The sequence below is a fragment of the Pempheris klunzingeri genome, chromosome 19, assembly GCF_042242105.1.
Source record: "Pempheris klunzingeri isolate RE-2024b chromosome 19, fPemKlu1.hap1, whole genome shotgun sequence".
NCBI lineage: Eukaryota > Metazoa > Chordata > Actinopteri > Acropomatiformes > Pempheridae > Pempheris > Pempheris klunzingeri.
In genome coordinates this window covers 15,686,870-15,711,571 of record NC_092030.1, presented here as the reverse complement: position 1 = coordinate 15,711,571, position 24,702 = coordinate 15,686,870, and the positions used below count along the sequence as shown (strand labels likewise).

The following is a 24,702-nucleotide window of genomic DNA, read 5'->3' as shown; positions in this document are numbered from 1 at the left end:
ATTAGTGTTGTGGTTAGAGAGGATGTATAATTTTGTTACGTTGGTAAAACCAAAACAGACAGCACTATATGGACTATACACTGAGCTACTGTGTGCCATACTATGATTACAGATTGTCCTTTCTGAAATCGTCGTTACTGCTATAACCACATACTCTTCTGTCAGCTTGTTTTTGAAATGTTGACTGTTCATACTGTTTTTACTGTGTCACAAAAATAAAGGTAGTTTCAGTAAATGTGTCTTTTCATCATTTAAGCACCTTCGTCGGTGTTTGGTTCTCATTTTAGTGAAGTAGAAGTTAGAAATCCATACAATTGTTCTCCAAATTAAAGATTAAAGAAGATTAAATATGTACCTGATTAAACAACTGACTTGTTCTGGACATGGAAAAATTAATCTTTCACCTATTTGACTTCTAAGTCCATCACCTGTAGTCCAAGAGAGGATTTGGGTGGAAATGGTGAAGGAAAAAACAAAGCATCGCTACACATCAACAGGCATGCTGTGATGCCACAGAACAGTGAATACTGATAAACTGGTTGTTAAAGTTTGAGAAAAGCAAAAAGTGTGTGGTTAAGCTTTGTTTTGGGAAAAGGCTCTATTGAGTGAAATCCTGCTATAAAGGTGGCAGAATGCAATGGATTACCCTGTAGGATGAAAAATAGAAACCCACAGTGTGTTTTATTTATTTATCTAAAAAAAAAAGCATATGTAGTGAGGACAGATCATAGATCAATTCTATTATTTTTCTCCGCAGAAGTAGCTGACCATCTTTGATCAGCCTCCAGGTGGCGGTAGCAATAACCGTCTACGCTAAAGACGCAGAAGAAGAAGAAGAACTTGTTTCTGGTGACAGTCAACATGGCGTTCAATTTTGGCGGCGCCACGAGTAACACAGCGGCAAGTAAGGACATTTTACGTTATTTTGGGAGTTGTTTTAATGAGGCTGGAAATATGCCTCTTGTACAATGTCCACATGACGTTATTTTGGTGTGCATACACACAGACGGGAAACAGCTAGCGCACAGCAAGCGTCTTTCATGACGGCTGGATCATCCGTCGGCTAACGTGTAAACTGAATGTGAAATGCTTTCTAACGTTTACCTGGGACTTGCAACTAGTTCGCTGTTTAGCCAGATATGTTAGAAGTAGTTTTAATGTCAAAGTTGGCATCAAACAGCGTTCACTTGCTATTTATTTAACGTTCATTGTTGTACTCACAACGGTTAGCTGTTTTGGCTAATGAATACACCTCACAGGTCCCTGCGTGTCCCTCGAAGTTTAAGCTAGCATCCCTTCTTGACAAAAATTAGCTTGCAGCTTGTGAAATCCGCTGTAACGCCACTATGATGGCGCCCAACACTGATGGCCCTCTCTGTGTTTCTGTGAAGACACGTCCGGGTTTTCCTTCGGCTCACTTGGTGCCAAAGCCCCAGCATCAACAGCATTTGGCTTCGGCCCCGCAGCCACCACAACCACCGCCGCCGCCGCCTCGTCCGGATTCGGCAGTAAGTCTAGAGTGACGATCCTCATTGAAAGTGGGGGTGACACATTTGTTGTTGCAAAATATTTGTATTCTGTTGTTGAAAGAAGCTGATTGTAGCATGGTAGAGAAGGAAAGATGTGCATCTTTCTCCACAGTGTTTGTATCTGATGCCAAGTTTTAAACCCATTCCTCCTTTGGCTGAGCAAATTCATGCTCCTGACCTTTTTCAATTAACATTAACACTTTTCAATTTGATGATCAGTTAAGTTTGAAATAATCACATAAAGTCACAGTGACTTGATCATTTAATGGTGTTCACGATACATCCTCCATTAATTCATTAATTAACCAACTACCTATTTTGTGTCTGCTTTTTCCCCCTGTAGCTCTTACAGCTCCTGGTTTTGGGGCAGCCACCACCACTACTGCTGCACCAGCCACAGGATTTAGTTTTGGCTCCACCAACACTGGTAAGAAACACGTTATGCATGAAGCATTGTTTTTCTTTAGTTTTTTTTAATCTTGTTTCTTTTGAGATACCTGAAGACTGTTTTCAATGAATGACCCCAAATACGGCCTGAATTTTTGTTATTTAACTCCGTGTCATTTTCTCTTTCCCGCTGCCTGCTCCGCTGGCTGCAGGATTTGGGGGGCTGGGAGCTGGAAACACCACGGCTGGTGGGTTTAGTTTTGGGGGGTTTGGTTTAAATGCCAACCCAGCAGCAGTCAGCTTTAATGTGGGGTGCTTTGGTACAGCAACCACCACTGGCACTGTTTTCAATTTTGGTAATAGCCTGGCTAGCACAGGTAGATGACCTTTGTGATTGATTAATCAGTACAGTCTGTGTCTGTAAACACACATTTCCATTCATTTTCACATCTGTGTGGTGCAGTGCTTTTTCATCTCACATGTTGCTTTGTCTCATAAAATGTTATGCATTGTTGTTTTCCATTTGCACGAGGAGGGAAAATATTGAATTATGCAATCATGTCATTTGATTCCTGTAGAAACCCAGTACATTTTCACCTTCTTTGTTGGCCTGAAGAACAATGCTAGATGGAAATAAGATTCAGCTTTCCTTTTTTGATTAATCTGAAAACCTCAGTCATGATTTTTCTCTTCTACCATTTATCAAATAGTCAATGATTTCATTAGTTTTTCTTTCCTCCATTTACCTATCTCCGACTTTTTTTTGGCACGTCCCTCATCTCATTTGTCATGATTTGCTTTGTTTATCAGGCGCGTTTGGTGGCTTTGGAACAACTACAACAACCGCTGCCGCACCAGGGTCCACTTTTAGCTTTGCTGCTCCCTCTAACACCGCAGGTGAGCAGTACGGCTGCATTTGTTCTTGAAACATGAACTTTCCCTGCATCTTGTTGCCATTTATGTTTAGATGTACTACATAAAGTCTGCATGCACACAACATTCAAAGGTAGATTTTATCCACTTGACTACTTGATAAAGAATAGTATGAATAAAAAAACAATTTTATCTGTTGCCCAGATGATAAAACACACATAATTCCTTTTCACTGTTCTGTGACTGACTTGGAGGCTAAACACAGGGCTAAAAATCTGCTTGTTTAGCCCCCTTTCTGTGTTACATTTTGATTGTTGACATTTTGAAGTGAAATGTATAGGCACAGCTTTTTGTTGCAATAAAAAACAAACTTAAAAACAGCAGTTGAGTCCTGCAGGAAGCTTCTTGTAAATCAGTGTTAATAATTTAGTATCATAATGTTTAAGATGAAAATTAGAAGTATAAGACGAGGAGCACTGATTTTGGTTGATATTTGTTCAAATCAGTTTTCAAAACCTTCTGCTACACACTCAGATTTGTGTTGAAATGCTAACAAATAGCTGCCACAAGATGTCTCACTCACTCTAAACTGAACGCAGGTCCTTGCTGTCACTCCTGCAGTGATCCCTCTGCAAAGCCGGCAGCATATTTCCTAAACACCGTAGACTTAACTAGCATTCATTAGCATTAACTCACTGTGTTGGCACATTGTTCTGTTTTAGGAAGCCTGTTTGGTAACACGCAGAACAAAGGCTTTGGGTTCTCCTCTGGGCTCGGTACTGGGACTGCTACTGGGACAACAGGATTTGGAACTGGATTAGGAACAACTGGCCTGGGTGGGTTTGGAGGCTTTAATATCCAGCCAGCTCAGCAACAAGGTGAGACTCCATATTTCCAAATTACAGTTTTGGGGTTTCCATGCGAAGGTTAGAAACATTATGACCCAAGTAAAGCATCCACTGCAGAACATTAGTGCTGATAGTGTAATTTGTTTTTAAAATGGTAATGTACTGATTTGGCCACCTGTTCTTTGGAGTATCTTCACAAAACACATATGCCATGGTTAGAGAAATGTTAATCTGCCTGTCCTGGATGAAAATGCCAGTAATGGATGTTTGAAAGACAGCCACCATACTGGACACATTAAATTTCATGCCATTTTCCATTTTAAAATCAAGAATAAGTCCAACTGGATCACAGTTTTTGGAGTTTGCACTTATTCAGATAAACAGCAGGGTCACACACAACCTTCCACATCTCTACCAACTTTGCTGTACACCTTATCACTGCAGAGGGCGACAGAGAGCAGAAAGTTGCAGATTTTTGCTTTAACAAAGTCAACAGGCCAACAATGTGCAGCCAATGCACGGATATAAGATTGTACAATATATATATATAGATAGATAGATAGATAGATATAAAGTTGTAAAATGTATTCATTTTCCTCATGTAATAGAATAACATAATCATAATCATCCCCCCATAAACACAGGCATGAAAATTATTTGGAAAATATAACTATTATTATTTTACCTCTCTTTCCCCCTCCCAGGAGGTTTGTTCGGCCAGCAGACTCAGCAGCCCGGTCAGACTCAGCCAACCCAACTTTACCAGCAGGTCACTGCTCTGTCAGCTCCCACTTTGTTAGGAGATGAGCGTGACTCCATCTTAGCCAAATGGAACCAACTGCAGGCATACTGGGGCACTGGGAAGGGCTTCTACAGCAACAACAACCCACCTGTCGACTTTACCCAGGAGAACCCATTCTGCAGGTTCAAGGTAAGGACGAATAGTTCAGCTGGATGGTCAGACGTTTTGCCAGGTTCATTTGAATTTGAATATGAAATGGCAGTCCTTCTGTCTTTAATTTTCCTAGGCAGTGGGCTATAGCTGCGTCCCAGTCAGTAAGGATGAGGATGGTTTAGTGGTGCTGATTCTCAATAAAAAGGAAGCTGATGTGCGAGCACAGCAGCAGCAGCTGGTGGAGTCTGTCCACAAGATCCTGGGAAGCAATCAGACACTCGCTGTCAATGTAGACGGTGTCAAAGCGCTGCCCAATGACCAGTAAGTGTCTATAACATGTTACATGCTACCACCAATACACACATGGTTTCCTAATGTCTTTCTAAAGAGATTTTAGCTGCCAGAAACACTAATGGATAATAAACTCATTAACATTGCGTTTCCTGTTTCTCAGGACAGAGGTGATCGTTTATGTGGTGGAGCGTTCTCCTAATGGCACCTCCAAGCGGATCCCTGCGACCACACTCTACAGCTATCTGGAGCAGGCCAACATCAAGTTACAGCTCACACAGATTGGAGTGGCAATGTCCGTCACACGCACAGAGCTGTCTCCAGCACAGCTCAAACAGCTGCTGCAAAATGCCCCTGCAGGTAGATGAGTGCATGTTTGTGTCGTCCTCTTGCTGAATTCAGCAAATTGTTAAATTCTGATTCAGTTTTAACCGAGGATGCTGTCTCTTCTCACTAGGAGTGGACCCCATTATTTGGGAGCAGGCTAAGGTGGACAACCCTGACCCAGAGAAGTAAGTTGGTTAAGAGCATCTGTTCAAGGCACCATAAAGGGTTGTACATGAATAACCACCTCTGTGGTTGCTTACTTTACCAATGAATGCATCATCATCTTATGCTTTACATAGAAGATGTATTTCCCATGAAACACCTACAGTATACTTTATATTTTACAGTTAAAGGGAACTTATTGTATTTTTCACCACCAATCGTTGAGAAACACAAATCTGCCAAAACAATATATAACTAGTTTTTGTCTAATAGGATAAAATGATGAAGTGCAGCAACATCCATATTTAAGGCATTGTCTACTGTCAGGGCTCCAACTCTGTTCTATCAGAATCAGCTTTATTGGACAGGCATGTGAACACACAAGAAATTTGAATCTATTGTGTTTCTCTCTATGAACTTGTACACTAATAGACATACAGCAGAACAAGAACAGCAAAGCTTAACAGAGTCAAGTCAAATTTTATTCATCAGAAAATCAAAACTTTGCCTCAAGGGGACAACACAACATGCACAACAAACGACATAATGTAGACCTTTGACTTGGACGAGGATAAAGGACAGGGGGCCTCCTGTACCTCTGGTAGTCCACAAGCTCATTGGTTTTTCTGGTATTGAGCATCAGCTGATTGTTGTTGTACCATGTGGCAAGCTGTCCTTTTCTAAAAACAGTCTCTCAGTGGAGACAGCGTTTTTGTCACTTGAAATTATTCACAGGAATCATACATGTGAATATAGCGATAACACACTGCATACCTTTTGTTAACTTCCTTTAAAGTTCTCATTACATATATGACATGAGTCTGGATAGACATGGATGTAAACTGCAACTTGACTGGTTGGCGAGGGCCTACAACTGCAAGATGGTAATTCTAGTTTTTAAATATTTTTCTCCAGATTAATCCCGGTACCCATGGTGGGTTTTAAGGAGCTGCTTCGCAGGCTGCAGATTCAGGAGCAGATGACCAAACAGCACCAGACTAGAGTGGATGTAAGTGAAAACACTCCCATCTGTTACTTCTAGTTTTAATTCCCTAAATGTAAAAAAGACTCACTTGACATGGGCACAGTGCTCTCTGATTATCAACAAAGGAATTTTGAAACAGATTTTGTGGCGTCAAGGACAGAGTACGCAGATGTCCAGTTCATGTTAGCTGCCAACAGGTTGTTTACTGCTGAAGTTACTATTAGAAATACAGCTGCAACTGGCAGTGTCAGGATTAGTTTGTTCTAAAATCATCTGTTCATATAGCTTACGGTAAAAAAAAACAAAAAAAACTGAATATCCAAGTGAACAGAAGGTAATCCAACCTGCAAATGGTACAAAGTTAAACATGACACCTTTAAAATTTTAAAGCATTTTTAATTATTTTGTTACAGAAATGATAGAAAAATGAAGTAAGGCTCAAAGGTTGGAACCCAAACCACAAGCCTGTGTGAAATTATGCATCTTATTATATTGATGGTAAAAATATCAAAAAGCTAAGGCAACAGGACAGTGTTTGTTTTCACCTCGATGGGTCTAAAGAAAATGCTGAAATACATGAAGAAGCGCTAGATATGTTAATATCTCCCTCCTCTCTTTACTCGCTTATCACAGATCATCTCCAGTGACATCAGTGAACTGCAGAAGAACCAGGCAACCACAGTGGCCAAGATTGCCCAGTACAAAAGGAAGCTGATGGATCTCTCTCACAGGGTGCTGCAGGTAGCTGCCTCAGATTTCTGCAGAAATCCTTCTTCTGTTCTTCTTTTCCAAAAACAGTCAAATCACCAGTGATTAATACCATCGGTACATTTCATGGAGTTTGAATGTATGCCCTGGCATTTTCTGAGTCTCTCCCCGCTTTATCACTTCTCCATTATTTCTTATCATATTTATCACTTCTCTGTGTCTATTTTCCTGGCAGGTTTTAATCAAACAGGAGATTCAGAGGAAAAGCGGCTACGCTATCCAAGTGGACGAGGAGCACCTGAGGGTGCAGCTGGACACAATTCAGTCTGAGCTCAATGCACCCACACAGTTCAAGGTAAGTGTGTGGGCAACTGTAGCAGTTGCAAGTACACCCTGAGAATACTCATTCTTTTCATTGACTGAGCATGTTTACTCGACTTGAGGTCGGGGTAAAACGACATGTTTGAAATATTTGTAGATTTTAACTGCTAAGGACTTTCTAAATTCAGTGTAATGTTTCTGTCAGACCAGTTGGTTGTTCACCAAGTTACACAGGAACAAAACTGCAACTTAAATCATTTCAGTAATTATTTAATGCTTGCATACAGTTGGAATTTTATCTGGTAATCGAACAATCCTTATAAAGATAAAGCTGCCCTGTGGAGCTTTGATATAAACAAACAAAAGTCATGTGGCAATGTTACTCCAAAAAATGCATTGTCTAAAATGCTTGAGGCGTAACAAATGTGATGCATGCCCTCCTCATAAAACAAGTGCAGAGCAGATTTTAGATTTACAAGCCTGAAACCTGCATCCATGTTTGCTAGTAAGAGGTCTTTGTCTTTTGTTTTGATTTGTTTTCGTGAGTAAACACAAGTTGTGTATTTGCCGTCTGTCGGAAGCCACGTCTTAAATGGATATTTCACATTGTGTCTTCTTCCAGGGCCGGTTGAATGAATTAATGTCCCAAATCCGGATGCAGAATCACTTTGGAGCTGTGAGATCAGAAGAGCGGTACAGTGTTGATGCAGACCTGCTCAGAGAGATCAAACAAGTGAGTCAGCACATTAATGGTGTATCTTATTTTATCATCTGCTCCCTGTATTCTAGTTCCAATTAGACCTCTGGATGCTCAGTTGTGGTTCTCCAATCTATGACTCTCTTCATGAATATTTCAAAAGACTTTTGGCATCAGCTGAAACATATTTTCCTCATCTCTCACTTTCAGCACTTGAAACAGCAGCAGGAGGGCTTAAGTCATTTGATCAGCGTCATTAAAGATGACTTGGAAGACATTAAGCTCATAGAGCACGGCCTGAGTGACAGTGGACACTTGAGAGGAGGCATCCTGAGCTGAGTCTTCCCTACCAACACACACACACACACACACACACGCGCACTCGCGCATATATATAGATAGAACATACGCTCATGCCACTTTTCAGTCCTCTGAAAAGTGGCATGCCAACACATCACAATCTCTTGCCTTACGGTTTGATCATCAGAATTTTAGAGAAATTACTCTATATCAACATTTTGTACCATCTGCACCAACAAAACAATGACTGGCTAATCTGTGCTTTCTGGACTGATATGGAAAGCTTAATGGAAAGACTCAACATCGTCTAATAATAGCTGGCTTCCCATATGTTCAATCAGATTATGGATATGAGTCTATGAATGTGACTGGCATGTAAACAAGCCCTGGGATTGAGCGCGTGTTGTGATCGAATACATTGTAAATACATCTTTGTATTTCTTTTTTTATGCTGTTGTTACAATAATAATAAATTTAAATTAAACACAAGTGCTTCACTACATCCCTTTCCTTGTTACATACTACAAAGTTAGCCAAATGTTTCTGTTTTTGCTCTGTATTCTTGTCTTTTTTTTTTCCTGTCTCATCCATCTGTCTCTATTCAGTTTTTGATGTGAGGAGGGGATATACAGTTGCAGTGTTATTGTACTAATATGGCACATCTCATGTCCCATGTTTACAGACAGGCATTTTCCAACATCTCATCAAAGTAGGGCTTGAGTTGATAGGATTCATGCCCTGGATTCACATCCCTACAAGGATGAAAGACTGATTGACAGTTGAACTGATTAAGCAGCTTTCGGACAGATTATATCCCCTCATGCAGTAGAGTCACCCATATCCCCAGGGTCTGAATTACACCCTGTTTTTCAGAGCGCAGGTAGAAGTACAATTACTTTGACATGTGTGGAAGTAGTGACTGATGTCGGTAGTCACTAGTTTTTTTACATGCAAAAGATAAGGCGGATAAAATGATGCATGATTGTTAAACTTTAAACAAACACTTGACTTAGGCCCAAAAATGAAACATGTTGACAGTAATGGATTAATACCTCTGTGTCTGATGAAGAGCCAATTTCACCTTGAAACTTTTTCTAATCTAATGAAATAAACATTCTACAGTGTTGCGTAGCAGGAACTGATTAAACTCTAAAAAGAAGGGTTCTTCACAATTAGTTGCTTTTGCTTTGGATACTGCTTTTTAATGTTTTTAACACTCATACAAACATTATGATGAACATTTTGAGTTTTAGTTGATACAGGCTGTTGGAATGCACTATCCTTTGGCTAAGGGGCTATGTATTCATGAATATATTAGCTAATCCAGGTCCCCAGTCTTGTCTTTGTCAGTGAAACACACTCTTCACCTGGCATTATGCTCCTTTAAGGTCATTGGGCTCATGGTGGACTGAAAAATTGCCCAATTGCCAGACTCAAATGACATCACTTGAGTCAGTTTATCAGACGAGGGACGCAGCCTCACCTGGGGGGGTTCTTTGAATTGCTAGCTTCGTGCCAAACCTTGTCAACGTTGCAGTCAGCATGAAAGGCAAAGACAACATCACATATATTTGATGTTTTTTATGCATAACTAAATAGGTGATCATGAAGTTACACGCAAATCCTTAAAATACAACAAAACAACTTAGATAAACAAATAAAAAAAGGTAAAAAAGAATCTAAGAGGTAGAGAAAATCTAGGTTGCACATGGAGAAACAATAATGCACTCAATCAACCCAAAGAGGTTAAATTCATTCATACTCCTAAATGTTTGAATTTTCACAGGTACTCTTGACAAGTCTATCCCAGATGGTGTTCTCTATGCAGCAGATACAGCTGCAGCTCCTAGTCCAGGCTGTCAGGTATGTGCAGAGAGATCCACCAGCCGGAAAGCCTCCATGAACTCGTTGATATCGATGCTCCCGTCCTTGTTAAAGTCGATGCTCTGGGCCAGGTCTGCGATGGCCTTGTCGTTGATCTCCATCTTGAGATGAGAGCTCAGGAGTTTCCAGGTCTGTTGGAACTCCTCAAAGGAGATCAAACCTGGAGGGGGACACGGAGGAGGAGGAGGATGTGGTTGTACACTTTCCAAATGTGTAGCATAGAAAATAAAGCCATGCTACCAGCATAACTAAAAGGAGAGAAAGACGTGGAGCTAGTGTCTGGGCTCCGAACAAGGCTGCTGTCTGACCTGAATGATCTGTGTCTATGATGCGGAAGATAGTTTCTAGGTTGGAGTGGTTTTTGTAGATAGTTTCCAGGATACTGTTATCAGAGATCTGAAATGAAAGAGACAAATTTTGCAACTCTGCACGTGTTGGACAAAAAAAAAAGAAACAAACAAAATACATTGGCACTAGTTGAACAAAAGCTGACCTCTTTGGGCTCAGTGATGGACAGCTCCCTCAACCACTGGTGGTAGTCCACCATGCCATCCCGGGTGTTGTTGACAAGCTGAGGTCGAAGCACCCTCCAGGGCAGACCCAGGTTCAGTACTTGCTCTGTGGCACTGGCCCAGTGCCTTAAAGAGATAATCCCTGAGACACAGACAGAAATACATATATACGCTGAATACTGATTTTGAACCACTGTGCCACTAAGATGGCGGTGATCTAGATCTGCTGTAGTGCATAACCGAGTGTTTAGCTGTTGAAATTCATCATTGTTACTCAGTGTTTTCGATGTACCTGTGTTGTTGGGATCAAACTCTTGGAAGGCACTGATGAGATCTGACTTATGTGCAAACAGTTGTTTCCTCAGAGCTTGCAGAGCTGACATCTCTGTCCACCCGACACTGACAAACAACACGGAGAGAAAAATGTTTTTTTCCTTTACTACTGTATAAATCTTGGAGAAAAATGAACTGGTGAAGGCAGATTATAATTTGTGTAAACCACTGGACTTATATTTCGATATTCTCAGGCCATAAATTTGATTGTTTTTCATATCTTAAATTTCATGTATGTACCTTTGTCTCAGGGTGAGCTCTCTGCAGGTCCTGCTGGCCTGATATTGAATAAAGTGGGGGATCAGATCAGGGCCCATTCTGATGTAGGCTCCTCTGTTGCTGCCCACCTCGTAGTAGTTAGACGCAGAAAATATAGTCAACACCTGGATGCAACAAAAGATGGTTAGTTAATTGCTAAGACTTGTATGTGAACAATTTACTACTAATTACCATCAAATTAAATGCTTCAATGAGAGAATTTGTCACAACAGTTTCTCTCTTTTTTTTCAGTGATTAAACACCTGTTATTCTACCTTCAACTCTACCTCATGTATCTTTGCCCTCACCTTGCGGTTGTGGCAGAACTCATAGCCTTCCTGTTTGCACTCATGGGAGCGGATGAGGAGCTGGAGGTTGTGTCTTCCCAGCACTTCCTCTGTGATATCCGGCCCCCAGTAGCAGCCTCCGCCTCGCACTTCATTGGGAACGCAGCCATTCTGGGGCATCGGGTCACTCCACAGAATATCCACTATCTGGAAAGCGGAATCAATCAGGGTGAAATATCTATATCGTAAGTAAGTCATGAAATATTAGAATATGTGCGTCACGGCAGATGTAAACTTCTGCGATCCATTATCCCTTTGTGTAACTTACTTGTTTCCACTCATTCTCATCTGTCTCTGTTGTTTCTTCAGAGTCTGGGTCTGAGTCAGAGTCAGACTTCCTCCGTTCTCCGTAGGTCTGGTCAAACCCAGCCAGTCTGCGCCTCCTTTTCAGCTCCTCTTCCACTGAACAGCTGAGTTGACTGCTCGTGGGCTGGTTGTGGAGTGAGCGGCGTGGGAGGTTGTGCCTGTGACCCCTAGCTGTCTTGTTGTAAGTTAGAGAGCACACTCGACGTCGGCCTTCCACCGGCCCATCAGCCTCCCCGTTCCTGTTGTTCGCTGTCATCGAATTACTGCTGTTGACAGCGTGATTGGTCGGCTTAGGAGGCCTGAGAGCCGACACATACTGCGCACATTCGAAAACACACCACAAAAAAATCATTAAATTCCCCTTAATGTCATGAGCATGATAATATTTCTGGATTTGCTGCCTACAAAATGCCCAGATTTTATAGATGTGTCTCCTACTTTGTGTCTGTCCACTTTGGCTATCGTGTCGAGGTCTGTTGTGTCAGAGATCCCACCATGTGCAATCAGCACCTTGTGATCAATCACTGTGGCCAGAGGCAGCCAGCTGAAAATCTTCTGGAGAAGCTTTAGGATCTTCTTGCCATGCATCTGTAGAACAAGCCATAGATAGTATGAAAATAGAGAATGTCCTTCAACCTCACAGTCATTTATCCCAGTTCATCAGCATCATAGCCCCATGCTGGGAGCCAGACATGCTTTATGAAAGCACTGCTGGCAGACAAACTGGTTTTTAGTAAAAAAAAAAAGTGTTTTCAGGCCTCAAGGTGTGGCCTTAGTCACCCACATCACACGCATGTGGTACTCAACTTGACTATCTCCATTTGATGCCACTTTATACTTGTAATGCCCCCCAGTTTAATTCGGTTCAAGCTAAATACACAAATCTTACCCTATATTTTCCCAAAACTTCTTTTGTGAAACCATATCTGGAGAAAACACACAAAGAATAACCAGATTAGTATAAATACCAGCTGTAGATTGAATACATCTGAACACTAATTACACAATGCTGTATATGAAAATACTCTGACTGACTATAAATGTATCAACACAAAGAAAACAGGCAGAACAGACCACTCAATGGGAATCTGACAAGAGGAAAGTAGACTAGCTTACCTCAGGTTAACAATGTGGTCCTCATGGTTCCCCCTGTTTAGATGGACATCATTGGGATACACCAACAGGAACCCAAACAGGATGAGCAGGATCTCTAAGGAGTTTTTTCCACGATCCACAAAGTCTCCATTAAAGACGTACGGTTTCTCCATGGACGGCAAACCATTCTGGACAGGTTGGTTTAAAGGTGTTAATCGAAATGAACATCCCTGTCTGACAATATGATGATTTGCATGTTGTGAATACCTTGTAGAATATCAACAGCAGGTCTTCCAGGTGCCCATGTAAATCTCCTGGGGAGGAGACAAATAATGCATGAATATTTGTGACAGTGCGAGTGCACGCTGAAAATATCAGAGCAAAATGTGTCCAGAAAGGGGCTGCTGTTGTGTACCGCATATGGTGATCTCCTTGGTATGGCACATGGAGACTTGATTAATATTTGGGAGAATTCTTAGGAGTCTCCAAGTCTCTCCAAGAAGCTGCAGAACATATCGAGCATGGAGCTGCTACTGGGAAAAAAACAAGTATGAATAAACTGGGAGCTGAAAGAAAGGTAGTGTTAGATACTTTGCTGCTTTGAGTATCTGCAATGAACATGCTGTATGCTCCTGTGTACCTACATGTTTGTGCTTGAAGGCCTCCACCAGCTTCGACACCCCACAGAAGGTCATGGGGAAGGTCAGATGGGGGCCCGTGTAGCTTTCGGGTACCTCAACGCTCTTGTAGCAAAAATACCTCTCCCACTCTGTGTCGCGAATGATCTCATTCTTACGAAAGATGTGCGAGATCAGGTTTCCTACGGTAAAGGCAGAGAGGGAGAGAAAGGGAAGTGGATCGGCCACATTATGTTTCTCAGCACAAAGTAGACCGGGTGAGCTCGGAGTAGCTCATTGTTGGTAATCTAATGAAACCTACTAGTCAGTGAGTTAAACAGGAGTTGAGAATCAGCCTTACTTTCACTGCTGGCTGGAGTGAAGTGGTCCATTAAGAAGCCAAAAAAATTGTAGAGCTGCAAGAGAGGAAAAAGTTTGTAATGTTGTAGAAAGAAATCACATTAAAAACATAGAGTGCTAGCAGCTCTGTGAGGTTGGGCTTGGGCACGGCAGTGATTTTAGCTAAATGCTAACATCAGCCTCTAACATGCTCAAAATGGCAAGGCAAGCATTTCACTGTTGAGCAGGTATAATCACTAAAGACAGCACAGCTCAGGCTGATTGTAATAACACCATTCATTTGTGTCATAAACCACAGTACTGAACAAACTGAAGCTCAGACCCAGTGATGGTGCCGGATGAAAAGTTAAGGAAGCACCAAGGTGACTCTAATCTGTCCACCATGAATGTGAAAGATATTTCACTCTGAACCACAAATGTCAGCCTTAAGTTAGAGGATCACTAACGTCAATAGGATTCATCCTCCAGTTGATGATGAATATGTGCTCAATATTTCATGGCAATCCATCCAATAGTTGTTGACAGATATTAACATAGTATTAAAGTGGAGGACTGACAGACAAACTGACTTTGACATCCAGTGAAATTAATTAATATTCATTCTGTGCAAACTGTTGTGTGACCTCACCTTGATCTGGTCTTGCTCTCCTGCATATTCAATAGACTGGAAGATGTTCCATGTGCACCTGCGTCTCATCTCCAGCCGCGCAACATACTGACGGTACCAGCGCTGGATCAGCAGAGCTGCTCTGATCGCTGGAGATTTGGACAGGAAAAGGGAGCACTTGGCCATAACCATGATGTGGTAATCTTCCTCTTCCACTACCAAAACATTCATTCCCAATGTGCAATCTTGACTGAAAGACTTACCAGTGGCAGCTTCACAGAGCGCATACAAATTGATTAGAGAGAAGTTATCAAACACTGCTAAGTGAGATTTTTCTCACAGATAATTTTGAACACAAGCTGCAAAGTGTAAAGACGTGATGGAATAAAATGTACCTGGAACTGAGATGCTCCCTGAAAATGAAAAATAGAAATGACACTGATGTGAACTGATGTGATGTGAAAAGGAGCATTTCTCTACAAACGTAAAAGTCTGACTGTTTACTATGATGATTTCTATCAAGGCCTCACCTCTGTCACATTTCTTCAGCTGTGTCTGTGATTTTCCCATGCCACATCCCATGACCCTTTGCTGTTTTCACTGTCAACGACAAAGATACTTTGAGTCTGAGATATTTGACCTTGCATTTTGCAACCAGGGAATAATGCAATAGTAGATTTCTCTATACAATATAATACATTTGTCAATTATTTTATCTGTTTCACTGCACATTTTAATAAATCATAATGTTTTTCATTACATATGATTATTGGGTGTCATACGACATATTGTATGGATAGAATAAGCATTTTAGCATTAGAATAAGAATTTCATTTCATGTCTAATAGGTCCATTGAAAGTAGATGCTACCAAACCTATTGTAATAAGGACAACAACAAAGCTCCAGACTGGCCCAAAGGAACCTTACCTGTCCACGTTACCTTTCTTTCATTACTTCCCCTCACTTCTTCAGCACCTTTAACAAACACTTGTCATTCTTTTCGAACTTGCAGCCACACTATTACAATTTGATTTTAAAAAAAAGAAGAAGAAATGAAATGAAATATACGTTATCTCTTAGACTTTTCCATTTCCCAGGCACAGCAGCATGGGTCCCGCCGGCTGTAACGTTGTAATTGGATGTCCCCTCTCAGCACTCACACAGACTCAGACATCACAAACACACTGGCTAAAGGCTTGTGAGTAGCAGGCCCAAGTGTCTTGGACAGGCCCCGTGATCACTTAAACAAAACAAGATGCAAGTGGATTAGGATTAAACCTTACTACAGCTGGCATCTACGCTGAATAAACAGATGACGGCTCTGATAAAGGGCAGCAACTGTTTTGAAAGGAGGCTGTGTCGGCTGCGGATCATATGACAACGTCAATATTATCCCTCCGTCATTAACAGTTAATTGGCCACTGGCTGGTCTGGACCCATCTATTGTCAGTAACGACAGACATATTTTTAATTAATAAATCAAATTATAGAAAATATTAGCATGTTTGTATATACAGACATGTATACACTGTTTATACGTATATACACTAAATACACACATAAGTACACAGTGTATAGCAGTATTTCCCAAACCTGCTCCTGGGGGCCCGCTGATGTTCCCCTGTTCCAACACACCTGATTGACATGATCAGCTCGTGATCAAATTCAACAGAAGCCTGATAACAAACCATTCATTTGAATCAGGTGTGTTAGAGCAGGGAAACATCTGAAACATGCAGGCTAGTGGCCCCCCAGGAGACACTGCTGTATGGTGTCATTGTGTGTATATATATATATGTATATGTGCATTTTTTTGCTGTTCCTATGGTTGTGCTCTTCTGGACAGAGACCTTAGATGCTGTACCTTGAATCTGCTGGAGCCATTCTCCCAGTTTGGGGGTCAGAGCCCCCAGTGCTCCAACCACCACTGGCTTCTGGTGTCCCACGAACGCTGTTCCTGCCTGCATCTTACTCCCTGCTACTATGTGTTGGATTGTTTCAGGAGCATCTTACTACTATAGACATGTAATGTAATGTGTGCATGTTAGATATATTAGTAACAAAACTTTTACATATATACACACCTCAGGTAGAGGATCCAAGCTTATGGATGGTGAGAAGGGGAAAAATTATAAATATATATACAAGCAAAATAAAATATATGTATATATGTACAACCAATTAATAAGCTAGAATAACCATTACATTCATTTCATGCTTATATTTACAGTTTAATAAGATGCTATGTTCTGTCATACAGCCCATGAACAAAGTAACAGAAGCACTATCAGCATGGTGTAAATCCAATGAAAATAATTGAATCTACACCTTTCAAACGTCGCAAGAATTCAACATCTTTCTGACCAAACTAACCATTACAAGCCTCACAAAGGTAGCATTCAGTATTATAGTATTGTATTACGTTGTTGCACAATGCATTTTATCTGTCTGTAGTAATCATATTTAATTTTGTTGTGCAGACATGCAGATTTATCTCCATAGTAATAGTTCTCACAGGTCAATCTCTGTTCTCCACATTGCTACATAAAGTCGTGCTACATTTTCTAAGAAGTCCATATTAGATTAAACATTGAGCATCTTTCAAAAAAAGCCTGTTAACTCCCCTCATCCTTAGTGTATCGAAATGCATTTCAAGATTGTCTTGTCTCTATGTTGTCTACTTGTGGAACGTCTGCATCTTTGTATCCTTCATCGGTGTATAAATGGTCTTTGTGATTCTGGCCAGCAGCAGCTGTTGATGGTGTGACTCCCAGCAGTACGACAAAGAGGAAGTGGTGGGAGATTTCTGATACTCAAGGACTCTGCTCATTCATGCATGGTTATAGGAGGTGTAAAGCTGCAGTGTCCCACAGTGGCATCAGGTTTGTGTTTAAAGGATATGGCTAAAAAGTTTGGAGCAATTTATGCATTCCACATGTTTCTGTTTTATCACATGCATATGCACCACCTTCATAAGTATTGGAACAGTGAGGCCAATTCCTTTATTTTTGCTGTAGACTGAAAACATTTGGGTTTGACATCAAAAGATGAATATGAGACAAGAGATCAACATTTCAGCTTTTATTTCCAGGTATTTACATCTGGATCTGATACACAACTTAGAAGATAGCACCTTTTGTTTGGACCCACCCATTTTTCATGTGAGCAAAAGTATTGGAACATGTGACTGACAGGTGTGTTTTGTTGCCCTGGTGTGTCCTATTACATTGATTATTCAAACAATAAATAGCGCTGAATGTCTACGTTCAGTTTCAGATTTGGGTTTTGCCTGTGCAGACTGCATTTATAGTTAGAGGCGTAACCAACAAGAAAACCAGAGAGCTGTCCATGGGTGAAAAACAAGCAATTGTGAAGCTGAGAGAAGATGGAAAATCAATCAGAGTCATTGCACAAACATTGGCCAAGTCAGTCTCCAGACTTCAACCCTATAGAGCATGCATTTTACCTGCTAAAGAGCAGACTGAAGGGAGAAACCCCCCAAAACAAACCACAACTGAAAGAGGCTGCGGTGAAAGCCTGGAAAAGCATCTCAAAAGCAGAATGCAAAAGTTTGGTGATGTCAATGGGTCACAGGCTTGATGCAGTTATTGCAAGCAAAGGATTTGCAACTAAATATTAAGTCTTTTCACGTTAATCTATTTTAAGTCTATCTGTTCCAATACTTTTGCTCGCCTAAAAATTTGGTGTTCCGTTACAAATAATGCTAACTTCTAAGTTGTGTATCACATCCAGATGTAAATACCTGGAAATAAAAGCTGAAATGTTGATCTCTTGTCTCATATTCATCTTTTGATGTCAAACCCAAATGTTTTCAGTCTACAGCAAAAATAAAGGAACTGGCCTCACTGTTCCAATACTTTTGGAGGGGAGTGTATATACTCATATACAAAACAACAAAACACAACTTAGTTATGTTTATTATTACACTAGAAGTCTCAGCAGCTACAGAGACCAAACTTATCAGCAAAATAATTAATTCTTTGTTTTAGTCTTTTCACAGGATTTGTAACAGCAGGAGAAATATAGAATATCACCAGAGTTATTATCCACGTCTGTATGAGCATGTTGTAACACTCATTATTTCACCAATGACACTCCGCTGAGTGATGGTTTGTCGTTTCTGAAAGTGCTCCAGCACTGAGATGTTGGGACCTGACGATAATTTAAGACCCTGAAAGATTGAGATCTTCCCTGTGTTGTCGAGACCTGTAGAACGTCTTACACAACATCATCTCAAGTGTTTGTGTTATGATGCCCAGGTACTTTCATAAAAGGAGTAATACCACACTGTGAAAATATTCCCTCAGTAAAAAGTAAAAGTTGTGCGTTAAATATACAAATATAATATATACTTATTATAATATAAGTTTAAGAACAAAAGTATCATCAGAAAGATGTACTTAAAGTATCAAAGGTAAAAGTACAGAAACAGGAAATGGCTCCTATAGCATTCTAAACTACATTATCAGATTGTTACCTTTAAGTACCTTATATCCACTCACAGTTGGTATTTGGTTCTAGGGCTTCCCAACCTGAGGGCCAGGGTCCTCTAAAGGGTCACAAGATAAATCTGAGGGGTCATGGGACGGTTAATGGGGTTGAAGAGTGCAAAGGTCTACTGCACAAATCTGTGCATTTTTGGACCTTTTTGATGAATTGACCACTTTGTTCCTCAAACAATTATCAAAATGAAACCATCTGAGAAGTTTAGAGTAGGATACCTCTCCATAGCAACTCAAAGTCATCTTAAACATGACTAGTGCCTCCAGTGTATGATACATTGTAATGTATAAGCTTATCATGTGTTTTTTCATGTAAAATCTAATTCTGAAAAAATAGCTGTCAGATACATATGATGGAGTAAAAAGTAAGAAAAAGATTCTCTGAAATCTAATGAAGCGGATGTAAAACATATCAGAGAATGAAATACTATATGAAATACTAACTATAGTGCAAGTATCTCAAATTTTTCTGTAGTACTGTACTTGACTGAATTACTTTGCGCCACTGTGAGCCTAGATGGAAATATCAGGAATGCATGCACTATAAAATCTACATCAGATGTAAGATGCATATGCAGTAACGAACCAAATTTTCACTTCACAATCATCCTCTCATTTTATATCCGCTGCAAAATAAAACATTGCAAGTCTTGTATCAGCTTGAACCAAGAATTCCTCTGGCGCTGTTGATTAATTATGATTTGATATCCGCCGCAGCAGATAAATAGAGTATTTTGGGCCTCATGGGAAAGTTTTGCTGTGAGCCAGTTTAGGCCTCAGTGAGGACTCAAAGGAGAGGGCACCTAAGGACTTGAAGTTACCATTCCTTGCATGCCTCTGTTCCTCGCTGGCTCACACAGCTGCTAACGCTGCCAAGCTCACTTGCTCTGGGCTTTCACATATTAGCATCACCTGCAGTACCCATCGTTGCTTTGTGTTACATCCTGTCCTTGACTGACAACTGCAGGGGAATAATATTGTTATTATGTTTATCAGCACAGATTTCTACCCTTCATGGCAGGCCAAAAAATGGGAGTTGTAATAGAAACTGATAACAGCTCATATGCACAAATGAAAGACAGTTTGTGTTTTATACTTTTATGGTCTGTTGAAAATAATAACATAGGCACTCACTGTATTCTTCCCATGCCTCACTGGATTTGCAATATTGTAATGACTACTGTTTCAGATGCTTTGATGGCTTGTGCCCTCCCTGAATGTGGATATTACATTATACATATTATACATGTCATTCATTACAAACACATTCTGTCCCGCCAAATGTTGTTCAATAAAGTTTCCAAAAATGCCAAACAAGTCAGGGTGAATTTTAGGGAAATATGTATAAAATGAAGGGAATCAAATATTTTCACGAGGATTACACAGGTGTTGGGTTAGAATATTTAGCTCAGTGTAAACATCATAAAGCTCCAGTGAAGGGCTGGAACAAGCTGATAGAGAATATACTCTCTGTGTCCACTTTATAAGGCATACCTGTCTGTTCTGCCGTAAAGTCTACTTACACGATGCTCAGTTTATGTTGACGCTGTCGTAGAGGACTTCATTCAATTATAAGTTGTACTACATATTCTGCCCCACCTCGTGCATGTAAATCGGAAGAACAAAAAAACACTCTTGATGTAATGTAGTTCAGTGTGCCACAAATCATGAATGTCATAAAAACTGAACATTATGAGCTTTTAAAGTAAAATGTTATTGAACAGCTGTACCTATTTTACTGGTACACCTGTGGCCACTGTGTATTTGATACTTATAGCATAGAACAAGAACAACTTCTGAGCAAGTTGTGGGTGTTGGAAGAGTAAATTGTATGTTAATAGTTAACACTGTATAAGAAATGTAATAGAAATCTGTATTATGTTTGCTTAGTTGACAGGGGGGTTACAAACTGAGATAATATGCATGTAGTACTGTGGTATGCCCATATGCCATTCTCTCTCTCTCTCTCTCTTTTTTTGCCTGCCTCTTACCTCTCATTCCTTTCTGTTTATCTGGAGTCTATTAGTCTCTCTTTCTTTCTCCACTGGATCATCCTCCTTGTACTCTTTCACACAGGACAGAGGAAAAGACAACAATGTTAAGTATCCCAAGGCCAAGCTGGGGTACAGGAAGATAAAAAGCCAGGTTCCCAGGCCCTGACAAACAATACCCAGTGCAGCATCACTGTCTGGTCACTCCTATCGCTCCGTCCAACCAGACGCACAGAAACAACCACTGCCTTCGTCCGCCGAGAGTCAGACTCGAAAGCAGCTGATCTATAGATTGACCGTCCGACTCTTGCACCATGTCCTTTACATTCGTTGTCATGATGATGCTTCTGGGCTCTTCAGTGGTGGTTGCATTTGTCTTGCAGCCATCCAAGGACGTGCCTGCAGCCTCTGCAAACTCTCCTCTCTCCCATCACAGGTCAGTAGCAAACTTGTTTGCAACACTTGGTGTGGCTGTGCAATGTTTCTCTTGGTATGCAGTGAACATTTAAAAGCTCTTTCCTGAAGACTGTGCAAAGAACTACGAAACATCTCATCAGGTCGCAGAGGTTATTATATTTTAAAATAGCCTCAGATTGCATCTCATGTCTGTGTCTGATTTACAGTCACTCAATCCAAACGTTTACTGAGCGCACGCCTGTTATTAGGAGTTACTATCACATCTGGAATGTATTTGAACAAGGCTACTAAGCAATTCACTCTTTTAGCTTGATTGGAGTGTTTTTTATTTGTATGGGATGTCTCAGATTTCTTCAATTTCCACATGTCTGTTTAGTCATCTTTGGTATAATGCTCTATTTAAACAACATGAGTGCAATGTGATGTTCAGGTGCCGGGGCGAGTCATTGCAGTCCATCAGGAAGGGTCTCCTCAGGGCTCTCAACTTGCAGACTGAGCCACAGCTGCCTGCTGGTAGTCTGGACAGTGTCAGAGAGCAATGGAAGAGAAACTTTGGAAACATTACTCACAGAGCCAAGGACGCTGCAGGTAAAAGCCAAAGCCAAGCCGAAGCCAAAATTCAAAGAAACCACTGTAGATGCACCACTTTCCCAGTCTTAGTTTAATCTTCAGTGGCTTTTTCAATGTCAAAGCCTGTCAAAACTCAAACTGGCTCTCCTCTTACTGTGTTGTTTCTCCAGCTGCAGAGGTGTCCCCTCATGATGGAAACAGCACAAGCCTGAAGTGCTGTTCCATGGCATCTGAGATCTTCATGAAAGGTGCGCAATAATGTGTGTGGATGTTTGGATGTTCTGTAAGTGCGTGCATATTTACATGCACTTTCACAATGATGAAATAGCAATATAGCAATGCATGTGATATCCATTCTCATGTTTGCCAGATCTGGGATGGGACAACTGGGTGCTCCATCCCGCCAGCCTCACCATCGTTCAGTGTGCGCCCTGCAACTCTGAAGTGAACACTGCGCTCTGCCCATCATCCCACACCAATGTCCAGGATGCCGACTCACAGGTATAATCCTCTAAGATCCCAGTTAACTTACATTCTGATAGACATATACACACATAGATTGTGTGTTATCACATTTGTAGAACTTTCCTCCAAAATGCAAAAATATTCAGCTGAGTTGACCTGGAAAATTCCCATGGGTGTGTTTGTAAAATCTTAATATGCAAAGTGACTAGTAACTACACTAAATGTAATGGAGTAAATTGCAGTGCTTAAGTCTACATCCTGTTACTTTGCACCACTGTGCCTGAGTTTCAGTGTTTTGGTTTGCTCTGGAAGTGAAACTGCCCCCACACAAGCTGTGAAGGATTTCCTAGTGTATTTAAAATACATTTCAAATTAACTCTCCTTTAATCGGGTTTGCCTCACTCCTCCTACCTGTCAATCTCCAGGTCCAGGTGCCATGTTGTCAGCCCACCTCCCAGACAATGGTGCCTGTTGTCTACATGGATGAATTCAGCACCGTCACCATTTCCTCTGTGCAGCTGACCCGCACCTGCGGGTGCGGACATGACAGCCTCCAGCAGGCCAGTGAAGAGTAAAGTTTGTTTCATAGTCCTGAGGATGTGACATGTGAGCCACCTGGCACACATACAAAAGTGTAAAATACATTATATGCAGGCCTATTGTCTCTCACAAACACTGATGTTGATTTTGTAAACTATTTTCTTTAGTTTTAGGTGTTAACTTGGATCCTTACCACGTGTGGTCAACACTGAGCAGGGAAACGGAAGCAGAGTCTCTCTAATACCTCAGTGTTGCATCCCAGTTTCTCTATTCAAAGCAAGAAGAAGTGCGAGCACAGATTTGTTGAGCTCACTAAAAACATAAAACTGCTCAGATGATTGAGCCCAATTACACATTACCGACCTCAAATTACAATTAAAACATGTGCTATAGTGTTTTATTTCCAGTTACCAACAACTAAGCCTAGAAATAAGCAAAAAAAATGCATTCCTGTCAGTAAATTCAAGTATTTCTCTCCAAGAGTGCAAAAGAGCCGGACATGAAGTGCAGCTGACTCAAATGCTGCCAGTTTATCTTTAAATAAATCTCTATGAGTACAGAGTGCTATTTAAAGCTACTAACTGTTACTGAGTGTTCCCTTCAATAATGTGAGACTGTCCGGTGCCAAATTCTCTCACAGGCCAGTTGTCTCGTATCTGTTTTGGTTTAAAAACTATTTCCTCTTATGGGCAAAATTTCAATTTTATCCCAAAAGGGAAACTGAGGTAGAAAATAGATAATTGCTTAATTTTCAGTCTGAATGAAGTATAGGTTTGCCGTTTTGGGGGTTACACAGTTTTACAGGAAGAGTAACAGGAAATGAGTGCATTCACCAACTTAACTCCTGCACCTAAAACTTTCCCACAGATGTAGACAACGTCTGTGCTGTGTTTTTCCACAAACATCCATTGCCCATGCTCCATTTTCATGCTTCAGCTAGTAGAGAAGATAAAGTGCTGCTCTGCTCTGCAAACCCCAAACACTGTAACTGTAACAGTGGACAGTTTACTGGTTTATTGGTTATGAAACACATGCTTTGCCACACAAGAGAATATTTTGTTGTGGGCTAAAAAAGTCAAATTAATCCTAATTACAGCATGGTGTGAAACATGCTCAAAGCCTGGCAGACAAAATATACTCCAAATGAAATATTATCTAAATTGTGGTCCGCAACTATTCAGTTTTGTACTTTTAGAGAAGTTTGGTGTCCAGTCTGTTATTTTTCCATGTATGAATCAATAACATTTTGTTTGATTTACATACTCTGTGCTTTTATATATATATATTTTCAACAGTAGAGTTCTTGTAAATAAGACATTATTTGACTATTTCTTATCATTGGAGACAGTTCTCATTTGTGATTTTTTTTTTTTTTACATTTCTTTGACATATTTGGGCTTTTTATTTTCTTTGTCATGTTCCCACTAACTTTACACAGTTACCTCACGGTTCACTTTTTCAAGTATTTTTCACAAGTGAACCACTACTTATCAGAGTGATGTATCACCTCAGTCTTAAAAGTGTTTTATTATTCTTATGACCCTGCTATGACA

At 40.6% G+C, this 24,702-nt stretch overlaps 3 protein-coding genes across 5 annotated transcripts; 2 read left to right on the top strand and 1 right to left on the bottom strand.

Annotated features, from left to right (window-relative positions):
- Positions 1–845: 845 nt before the first annotated feature.
- Positions 846–8,812, top strand: nup54 (nucleoporin 54). Of its 3 annotated transcripts, none has more exons than XM_070850989.1 (15): positions 846–904; positions 1,392–1,508; positions 1,873–1,956; positions 2,129–2,164; positions 2,727–2,813; positions 3,512–3,667; positions 4,342–4,568; positions 4,666–4,853; positions 4,987–5,183; positions 5,281–5,335; positions 6,228–6,321; positions 6,931–7,038; positions 7,241–7,360; positions 7,949–8,059; positions 8,234–8,812. In XM_070850989.1, the coding sequence occupies exons 1-15, from the start codon at positions 862–864 to the stop codon at positions 8,360–8,362; spliced, it is 1,752 nt and encodes a 583-aa protein (XP_070707090.1). In that variant the 5' UTR covers positions 846–861; the 3' UTR covers positions 8,363–8,812. The 3 variants fall into 3 exon arrangements, with proteins under 3 accessions (XP_070707090.1, XP_070707089.1, XP_070707091.1); XM_070850988.1 differs by having other exon boundaries at positions 2,129–2,293; XM_070850990.1 differs by lacking the exon at positions 2,129–2,164.
- Positions 8,813–10,182: 1,370 nt separating this feature from the next.
- On the bottom strand, positions 10,183–15,653 carry LOC139218641 (serine/threonine-protein phosphatase with EF-hands 2-like). Its single transcript, XM_070850284.1, has 18 exons — positions 15,571–15,653; positions 15,173–15,242; positions 15,038–15,055; positions 14,664–14,914; positions 14,037–14,091; positions 13,703–13,878; positions 13,474–13,588; positions 13,326–13,372; positions 13,080–13,246; positions 12,853–12,889; positions 12,402–12,551; positions 11,926–12,279; positions 11,619–11,804; positions 11,293–11,435; positions 11,012–11,118; positions 10,701–10,861; positions 10,516–10,603; positions 10,183–10,367 (listed from the first exon to the last, which is right to left on the bottom strand). The coding sequence occupies exons 2-18, from the start codon at positions 15,222–15,224 to the stop codon at positions 10,183–10,185; spliced, it is 2,292 nt and encodes a 763-aa protein (XP_070706385.1). The 5' UTR covers positions 15,225–15,242; positions 15,571–15,653.
- A 5,694-nt stretch (positions 15,654–21,347) lies between these two features.
- Positions 21,348–23,398, top strand: gsdf (gonadal somatic cell derived factor). The gene is made up of 5 exons (XM_070850285.1): positions 21,348–21,593; positions 22,005–22,162; positions 22,315–22,392; positions 22,515–22,645; positions 23,035–23,398. Exons 1-5 carry the CDS (start codon positions 21,472–21,474, stop codon positions 23,182–23,184), a joined length of 639 nt encoding a protein of 212 aa, XP_070706386.1. The 5' UTR covers positions 21,348–21,471; the 3' UTR covers positions 23,185–23,398.
- Positions 23,399–24,702: the final 1,304 nt, after the last annotated feature.